Source organism: Channa argus, chromosome 16 (genome assembly GCF_033026475.1).
Source record: "Channa argus isolate prfri chromosome 16, Channa argus male v1.0, whole genome shotgun sequence".
Classification (NCBI taxonomy): Eukaryota; Metazoa; Chordata; class Actinopteri; order Anabantiformes; family Channidae; genus Channa; species Channa argus.
The window spans coordinates 16,842,721-16,852,753 of NC_090212.1; the positions used below are offsets into that span (position 1 = coordinate 16,842,721).

The 10,033-nt window shown below is 41.9% G+C and overlaps 1 protein-coding gene across 1 annotated transcript; it reads right to left on the reverse strand.

Moving 5' to 3' along the window:
* Positions 1 to 548: 548 nt before the first annotated feature.
* pax9 (paired box 9) lies at positions 549 to 8,356 on the reverse strand. The gene is made up of 4 exons (XM_067478957.1): positions 7,989 to 8,356; positions 6,792 to 7,406; positions 4,827 to 4,966; positions 549 to 1,557 (listed from the first exon to the last, which is right to left on the reverse strand). The coding sequence occupies exons 1-4, from the start codon at positions 7,990 to 7,992 to the stop codon at positions 1,303 to 1,305; spliced, it is 1,014 nt and encodes a 337-aa protein (XP_067335058.1). The 5' UTR covers positions 7,993 to 8,356; the 3' UTR covers positions 549 to 1,302.
* Between the last annotated feature and the right edge of the window lie 1,677 nt (positions 8,357 to 10,033).

The window sequence follows — 10,033 nt, forward strand, 5'->3', positions numbered from 1 at the left end:
GATTCTTCTTATTATTGACATTATTAAATTTGCATATTATGTCCTTATGAAATATTAACTGTACCCATCTTTTTCTGTAGGTTCAAAATAAACGAGTGTATTAAATATGTTTTGGAATTTTGCTAATGAAGCTGCACCTCATATTTTATTACTCCACCCTTATATATATATTTGAGCGGATATTTCACATTATTATTTTGTAGTACTAATTATCAACAACAATTAAATTTTTTACTTTTGTGACTATTTTTTTTAAATTATGACCATTGCTTCATCTGTTGGTGAAGATTGTATGTGCTCAAACCGATTCTAATGAACTTTCCTAGTGAGCTGTGACATGTGGTAAAAGAAAATGCAGGCCTTGTTTGAGCATGCACTTTTTTATGAAAAGCAGTTTCCTGCTCATGTAAAACAGGCCAGTAGGCTACAATACCCTGGATTTAGCAGCGGTGCACACAGCCAGGAAGAGAGAGGAAAGATAAATGTTTTCAACTGTGATACGAGTGATGAGGATTTTCCCCCCCAAGCAACTGGACAACTCCACGAAGACCAGTACAGCCAAAGAATTTAATAAGATACATTCAATTTCACTGTGCAACATTTGTCAGTTAATTCTCTAGACTCCAACATAAGACCAATGCCAATTTTGTCTAAATGTGCTTGGAGATTCCCATGCTGTCTGTGAGGCTAATTGCACTTCATTCAACGTACCTTTATTCTAAATAAATAAACTTCTCCCTGGAACTCTTGCAAGGGCTACATTTTTAGAGAAGTGGAAAAACAATGCACCATAAGACAGTTACTTTTATCAAAACGTAACAAAATGCATACAAACATAAAAAACAAGCAGTTAATAATAAGCACCCTGAAACACTAATGCAAAGTTTTTCCCCCTCTTCTCTGATTGCTTATTCATGAAGTTATACATTACCCAGTTTTGCCCAAAGATATTTGCAGAAGTGTGCAGCAAAGAATCTGAGAGGAATTGTGTTGACGTATGGAGTAGCAGTCATTCATCAGTCCTTCAGTACACCTGTCCTGCAAGTTCTTTCAGACAACAAGTTTGTAGTAAAAATTAACACACTGTTTTACTCCTTGTCTTTGGACTGACTGTGTGTAGCTGACGGAGCAGCACAATTGTGGGTCCTGGGGCCAAGTCCATCACAGAAAGGAGGCACCGGAAATGAAACGGAAGCCACAAGGGACAGACCTGTCGTCTCCTGTCCTTGCCATTTCTCTCTGTCCCTCCCCACCTCCATCTTCCTTCCCTAAGCTTTCTCTCATCACTCAGTGGAGTTGACGTCACAGCACCGAAGCGGTGATCGGGTGGACGGCGTCGCGGCTGGCCGTCATGCTCTTGAAGGCCAGAGGGGTGGCGATGTCACAGCTGTGGGGAGATAGAGCACTGCCACTGCCCGGCTGCCACGTGGGTCCGGTCACATAGGCCGACGTGGTGGCGCTGTACCCCATGTAGGGTGACACTTGGGTGGGAGGGTGGTAGGGAGGGATGCTGGGTGCTGTGACATAGCTGTTCACTGTGGGCAAACCATTCGGCGTCTGGTAACAAAAAAAGAGAGAGACAGGAGCGTAAGAGAAAATGCGCAGATTTATATTAAAGGTCATGAAAGGTCATTGATAGTTTAGAAGGGGGGGGGGGGGGGGTTTGGATCCTGCCTTTGTTAGCTATTTTGTTTTCCTCAGCATTTTAAAGGGGAAATAATTGGCTACACAAATGTTCTTGATTGTAGTCATGTAACAAGGGATTAACTACAGCTCTTAGCTGTTTTTCATGACCCCCAACCTAGGTACAAGCAGCTGAGTTGTAATGGAAAAAGCTGAGGCAAGCTTTAAAAGAAAGTGAAAGGAAAAATGATGTTAGAATTATAAACAGCAGAGACTTAAATTCAAACTTCACATCCACCACATAAAAAACCTATTTTCCCAATTTTGATGAAAGTTTGAATGATCAAGTATGCGCTCTCATGCCCCTGGAACCTATTAGACATGTATAAAAACCATACATGCATGATTGCCCAGCTGTACATGAAACTTGTTTTCTACCCAAACGTGGACGGCATTGATGTGCCACGCCAGACGATGGGAGACAGGGTGGTTTAGGGCGCCACAAAACAGATGTCATGAGAGATTGAGAGTGAAAGGGCAGGAGGTGGGGGAAATATGATAGAGAATGAGGCGAGCATAGGGATCGAAGCATGAATGGGCTTTGCTTCTCTGGCACAGCGACAGGACCTAACTTGAGGAATTCACCAAAGCATTTCAGCAAGGAGGCCAAATTTCTGTTCCTGGGTGGTCTGTGACTACTGGGAATTATTTCTACAACTGGGACTTTTCTCTTCCTCTGACTTACTCTCGTCTTGCTCGACTGCAGACGTTCAGACTATTTCTTTAAATAGATTATAATTAAATAAAAACTATACTCTGAAGTAACATTTGAGGTGGTTGTAGAAACTGGTTTGTGTGCATTTGCGTGTGCAATGTGGGTATCGGTCGGTATTTGTGTGTCTCGATTTGGCTCGTTGATAGCACAGCTGATTCCATAGGAGATACACACGCTTTTAGGTGTGTTCTAAAATAATATTGTGTGTATTTAACCTTTTCTTCTGTTACCATGCAACCACTGTGCATACACACATGCTGTATGCACACACAAAATTATAGGAGCATTTTTCGGTGTAATGTTATCTACAGCTACAAGAACACAACTACAGCTTCAGAAATGACGACAGACTTGAATTGACACCTGTTTGACAAAAAGTGTATTTATGAAAAAGTTCACTTATCAGATTGCATCGCTTATGTAGGTGTCTGTTATTTTGTCCACCCATTAAGTAGATATAGGTGTACAGACTATCTTCAATATTATACACTGTATCTGTGTAAATGTAATTTATTTAGCCTAATATTTAAAACTTTATTTAAAAAAAAAAAAGATGGAAGCTGTCAAGATTCCCAACAAACGTTATTTTAAATGTTACGTTTTATAGACTATTAGATTAGGTTGTTAATATTTTTGTTGATGTCTTTGTGCCTTTTATTAGACCTACTGTTGTTACACACAAGTACACCAATATAATGAATAATGAATAATAAAAGCGCAGTCGGCATTCAGGCAAATAATTACAGCTCACGCGGATTCACCTTGCCACGCTCTGACACCACTGTTTAGATTTCAAATAAATCATTAAAATATTTGCATATTAAAAGACATTTATCTGCCGACAACAAATATTTGATCAAAGTTTGTGTGCGACTGTCTGTTGTTACAGTGGAATTTACTGGATCTTTCCACTGAACGAGTTCTGTGGAAAGACGCACTGCGCTCCTGAACTTAAATCTATTTTAATGATGCTCCTCTTCCTTTGCCAGAGAAAACCCTGAGAGTCCCATGGGTGCATGTGCCCACTCTGCCCTTCTGAACAGAGCCTATAGGCCTCAAGTTAGAAACCACAGCCTTTGGACTTACAGAGAAACCAGTGTGTGTAGTCAGGCCTACATTTACTTGACAGAAATAAAATTACTTCGAGGTTTTCAGCGTCCAGTTTGAATGAACTTGACAGTCAAATTAGTTACTTTGAAGTGTGAGAATGAAATCTGGAAGCAAATCGGCAGCAGGCCTTTTTTTTTCTTTTTAACTGCGTCTTTGTTAGTTTCACAAACTGTAGTATAATTTAACATTAGATCTTAGGAGCTGCCAGTATAGACTGAGAGCGGCAAAGCACCATTAATCCTCCATTGCTTTGGTGGAACAGTATTTGCTTCACCATTCCTTGTTTTTCTTGCAATAAACTATAATTTATAGAGTTGTTGTTTTTCTGCATTTAACGGCCCACTTCTGTTTTTGTACAACTGGATGGCGAACCAGTCACTTGGTGTGTCCACTTAGTGCTGCAAAAATCACAGTATTGGCCCCGTTCGCCGTGTAGTTATTAGCTCGAAAACTCCCCCTTGATAAGGTGGTAAAAAATTATTATGCGACACGAAATTGTCGTTTGTCTGTTAGCACACAAACCCGCCCTGTAAGAGAAAATAAGAGAAAACAAACTCTTGCTGCCATCACACTTCATTTGTCACCTGCCTAACAAAACAACATGTGAAAAGACGTTTAACATTGTCTAACAAAATTAGTTTTGGATTAATAGAGACACAAGTTAATGTAAATAATTTCAGAGAGTAATTTAAATGTAATGTATGCGCGTTCAAATATTGTCAATATAATGTAGTGGTTTTGCGTTGATGGTTGTATTAAACTCGATGCAGAATAAATTAATATCCCTAAAGTTTAGGCCTGCACGACAGCTCATAGGTTAATATATATTTATAAACCTGGATAAGACAACATTTGCATTTTTCATTGTCATCTTAACATTAAATTTTTTTGGCACAATTTTTTAATGGACTGAAACCATCCCAATAAAATACAGTGCTGTAGCATAATTCGCTAATAATAATATTTTTTAGTGTGTGAAACACGCTACTTTTGGGTATTTAAAAAAAAAAACTAACAAACTTATAAAGAAAATCCACTAATTATGAAATTTCCTACTTTGTTTTCATTGATAAAAGCAATTACCATGCAATAGGAAGTGAACCTTGTAAGAAATATTTATTTGCTTTAAATGCGCCCATTGCCACCTATAGCTAGTGAGTGCGCTGTCAAATTGGAAATTATTATAGGCCAGATAATAATTAAAATATTACTTTTAAAAACTCAATGACAGGCCAGATTGCCAGAAGTCTGAGCAGGGTGTGTTTACTTTTTCTGCATTTAGGTTTACAAAAAATGAGATGTGTCCATATTATTTTACCTGTGTGTATTTAGCTTCGGGTTCTAAATGCGGTTTATCCACGCCATTGACTAGTGGAGAGCTTGCTGGTGGGAAATTAGTCCTGTTTATAGCGCTCCATTCTTCTAGTTTGGCGCTGGGAAAGGATGGAGTGTCACTAACTGGGAAAGAGAGAAAGAGAAGAGAGGGAAGTCAGAGGAGAGTTTTTAAGTTGGTGGGGGGGGGGGAGACCCGCATAGGTCGCTGCTTCTCATGCAAACACCAGGCCCGGGATAGCCAGGTTGTGAGAGACATAATAAACCCGGTAACAATTTTACACTGAAGCAGCGCCATGTGTCAGTTTACGCACAAATAGCTCAGATGTCAGTGGACATTTGTGTGCGCAGTTTATTTAAAATGTTTCCCTTCAGTATCAGTTTCCAGTCATTTACACAGTCTGATCATTCCATTATTTCTTTGTCTACAATTCTTAAAATGGACATCTGAGAGATTTTTCTTATTTTAGTCACTTTCATACCCCGAACTCACGTTTTTCAGTGAAGGATTTTGACTAAGCGCTGAATTTTAAGGGAAAAGTGAAATGATCTGTATTCAGCTTGAATGAGACTTAAGTGGTTTTCTTGCTCTAGAGTATCAGACTGAGGCCCAGTTGAAAATGGAGATAAGTAACGAGTCCCTGGTGGATCAGAGACATCTTAACGCGCCAAAACATCTTCACGTCGGCGGCAAATTAGATTTACTTCCACCGTTGACCTCGTTAGTGCGTTACGATTAGGGAAACGAGTCCACCAATGTTATAAATGTTTAAAGACCATTTTAGAAATGGCGTTTTGTTCATGTCTGAAATGTATTTTTCACGCATGTGATTAGGTTCAGGCGGAGCCTATGTGTGCGCGTCAACTAAGCAAAATCACAGACCGTTTATAACACTAGCTTTGCACATAATGTCTCAACTATTACCTGCCATTTTTTCATTAATTCCAAAATGTGTTTTGTCAAAGATCTGCCTGGTGGAATAATAATTATGTTAATGAGCTCTCTAAATGTAGGCTACTTAAAGAACTTAACCCAGCATTTACAACCTGCGCGCACACACACACACATCTGCTAATAATTTAGAAATGTATGCACTGTTTTTAAAGTCAGCCTGTTAAAACACATTTCTCCTCCTGCGAGTCGCCGTTGATATCTTCCTCACATGTGCCATGTTAGATAGCTGTTAGGTGAAGCAGAGAGTTGGAAGTAAAGAGGAGCCGGGGCGTGTTGCTGCATGGTTCGGCCTTGACAGCGGGGCTCCAGCAGTGGAGTGACAGCATTTCCCCTCCTGCCACTGGAAAACAAGCTCTCAGAAAATCCCTTTCACAACATCGAGCCGACCATTAACACTGATTTATGCCGGATCCTGTTACACTGTTTCCAAAACAGTTGTGGTCTTGTTAAGAGCAAGCCAAAGCTATCTGGGCCTACCTGCATGTGACGCACAATAAACATAACACTTGCAGCGTAAAATGTGACTTATTGTGAGCGGAGTCTTTTGGAGTCACGGTTAAAATAACTAAACACGCAGCCCTGCACAAAATGTCTGGCTCCCAGTCAAAGCAAACCCTCAGCAACCACCTCATTCTGATGCACTTCATCTCACCGCCTCTCCCTCCACTGTCCTAATATTCCACATCCGCCTCTCAATTATTACTGCCGGACCCGACCATCTGTTTCTCAACTAACCTGCCTTCCTTTCAAATCAATATCAGCAGGCAGGTCAAATGGCCTTTAAGCTCTCTCCACAGAGACCTCGGAGTTCATAATGTCCCAACTAGTTACTTTTGGGTTCCTATAAAAAAATTACAGTGTCTAAAAAGCAAAATAAATGCACCCTCCCTCCACAACACACATATTCGCCCTTTTGCGTGCCTAACACCATCAAAAGTTGGATAAATGTAGTACAATAAAAAAAAAAGGAACCGCCCTCCATGCACCCATGCTTACTTTGTTGCTCTGTAATAGACCGTATCCCCAGAATATCTGTTACAGAGTGCGAGGAAGGCCATATCCTGTGCATGGCCATGTGTCCGGGAAGGGTGGGCATGCCAGGGGGAGTGGGCACTTTGGACGCCGGGTATGAGTATAAGTGGTTGTATGGTAACGTTGGTTGTGGCGGTGGATGAGGCGCCTGCTTGCCCGACTCATATTGGCTCTGCTGTGACAGATTCCCGATCTTGTTGCGGAGGATTCGACTGATGGAGCTGACGGAGGGGAGGTTGAACTTATCGCAAACACCGTCGGCGAGTAGCCTGTCCCGGATTTCCCAGGCAAAAATTCCCGGGTCTCTCTGCTTGTATGTCCGTATGTGCTTAACCACAGTGGGTGTGGTAACCCGCGGTTTGCTGCCTCCGATGGCCCCCGGGAGGATGGACCCGGTCTCGTTGTAGCGGGCCAGGATCTTACTGACACAGCCATGGGAGACGCGCAGCTGCCGGCTAATATCACATGGTCGAATCCCGAGCTGGGCCAGCTCAACTATCCGGAGCCGGATGGCGTTTGGAAGCGGCCTGCCGTTCACGAAAACGCCGCCGAGCTGGTTCACCTCACCGAAGGCTGGCTCTGGTGTCAAAAACAAGCACACAAGAGAGCAGAACAATGAAACAGCGGTAACCAAACCAAGGCCCACCGCAGATTTCTAATAACCCGGTTTAATATTTCTTATTATGAACGTAACTGTTTACAGTCAGATACAGCAAACACAGTAAATGTTCATGTGTGGTTTCATCTACTCTTCCTAAATTTCTGTAATGTTTAAGAGCATTGTGTAACCAGAATGCTTTGATGTGTTTGAGTCCTATTTTTAATGGAAAATCTTTTACAGCTTAAAGCGAATTTACCCCCCAAAAAATGTTAACTCAGAAACAAAATTTAATCACGATCTAACTGCTAACAGCTGACTGAAAGTTGCACGGGACAAACTTCACACCGATGCCCAGTGGCCAATGCCAAAGCTTGTGCGTAACTGACACATGCAATAATTCAGTCTGCTGGTTTCTAGCCACTGGACTAACAGCTAAACGGACCCGTCAAAGCATCATAGGTACCATGTCTCTGTGTTTACCCACTTTGCCGTGGAACATTGAGCCGTCCCCTGCATCCCTGACAAGGAAAAAAAAAACAACGATCCAACACTGAACTCACCCATCGTGTTAAAGCCGCAAACGAAGAACACGGTGTCCGGTTTGTGCCTCCTGCGTGGATCCTGCCCCGCGTCCAGCGTGTCCACTGTCCAAAACCGCGTCCCAGAAAATCTTCTTGTGCGACAAGGAACAAGAGGGACAAAACTCTGCGTCTGTTTCCTGACGGCGCTGGAGACAGGCTTACATTTCAATCTGTTGAAATCGGGAGGACGGACTTCCAACTCTTCTCTCCTGCTGATTGGCTCCGCTCTCCAATAGCGTTCCGAGTTTGCGCAGAGCAGCGTTGCGATTGGTCCAGAAGTTTGAAGTGACAAGTCCGCAGAGATCGCCCCCAGTCGCCTTTCCTGTCTCACGAAGTTGGAGATACACCACCATGAATGCGTTTGTTATTTATACAGAGTGTGTGTAAATATAAAGCAATATTTTGGATCAGATCCGTCACGTTTTTAACGGTGGCTTTGAGCCAAATAAAAAGATGTATAAAAATAAACAGTGTGGGGGGGCTTCACAAGGAAATACCGCCTGAGTAATATAACCATACATGCAAAAAGTGCATAAATGTGTCCATCTTACCCCCTGTAGTCTATAACTGCTTTTAATTGAACTTCTTCGTTTTATAACAACAACAACAACAACAACAAACAGCAAACTCTTTGAAAATGAAATACTATGAAAACAACAAGGTGGAAAACCTGACATTGGGTGGCTTTACGCTCCACTGCACCATCCTTCATGTCAACCTTTAAAAGGCATCATTAAGGAAATGGGTGATTGGGTCTTAATAATGCATTTGGCTGTGTGATGTTGGTAAATGTTATCTCCGTGCGTGTGTTCTGCTCGGCTTTACGCATCGAGCGTCGTCCACGCTAATCGTGAACATTGAAGCGATCAAAATGTTTAACCTTTGAGAAGAATCTGCCTGCTCCTGTAGCTTAGAAATAAATGGCAGTGTTGAGCCATTGTCAGAATATATCTTGGGCCAATATTAACTTAAATATCATTTGCCTTGTTTATACAGGTGTAAAACATACTCAAATATTTTTTTTAGCTCCATTGAAATGTTAATTCCATATTGTCAGCACATTGATTTATTTGAAGGCTTTGCGCCGGACAGGCCAACTGTTGCCTTTATTTTGACAGTAAGACACACGCGTTAAGGATGTGCAGCTTTTAGCTTTTGTATAATAAAGTAATAAAGAAATTAACTTGCACAACAATATCTTAAAATGGGATTATCCCCGCCTCACGGGCCGGTGGCTTCAAAGAAACCCCACTTGCAAGTAATGAAGAAGATTTGTTGCTTCGCGACACGAGAAACAAACGCGCCATAACTTTGCGCCTTCGCTCTCTCCCAGTTTTGACACATGCTTTGGGTTTCCTCGTGTCATATTTTAAAAAGGCCACGGCGCATGACTGACCTTCATCTCTGAACAACCCCAGGGATCAACGCGCATGTAAACATCAAACTGCGCTCGCTTACCGCCGTGCAATTAGGAATAAGGTTGAAAGCAACTGCAGACATTAAAGAGCGAAGAGGCTGCGAGGAGCCAAACTGTACACAAACTATTCCACAGTATTTGTTTCAGCACGCTCAGTAAACCTTCTCCTCAACCATTTTATTTAGTTTCCCCACCTTTTCAGGGTGGCACACATTAGACAGATTACAGTTTGCGCTTTATCAAGTCACAAATGGACGGCTTTCTGTATTTGTCCTGGTAATAGAAACAGTTTATTTTATTTTTTTGGCTTAAAACAACCAACTCGTTTGCTCATTCTCATAAATTTCCTAGAGTGTGTGTGTGTGTGTGTGTGTGTGAGAGAGAGAGAGAGAGAGAGAATGTGTCACCGCCTGCCCTCCACACAAACACACACACACTCACACACTGCTCAGCTCCCAAAGCCACTAATGCGTCTAGGATAATGTTTACCGTGGGGAAACGGGCTCAACTTGTTTCTATTGTGGTGCCACTTGTGGCTGAAATAAGCAAAGGTCAGTGGTGAGGGATTAAAGGTCTATGCAAACTGCTACATCTTCCTCATCTTTAC

Coding starts and splice junctions, on each gene's coding strand:
- pax9 (XM_067478957.1), bottom strand. Junction 4,967..6,791: donor GTCTATTACAGAGCAACAAA/GTAAGCATGGGT, acceptor TCTCTTTCCCAG/TTAGTGACACTCCATCCTTT. Junction 1,558..4,826: donor CCGAAGCTAAATACACACAG/GTAAAATAATAT, acceptor TTTTGTTACCAG/ACGCCGAATGGTTTGCCCAC.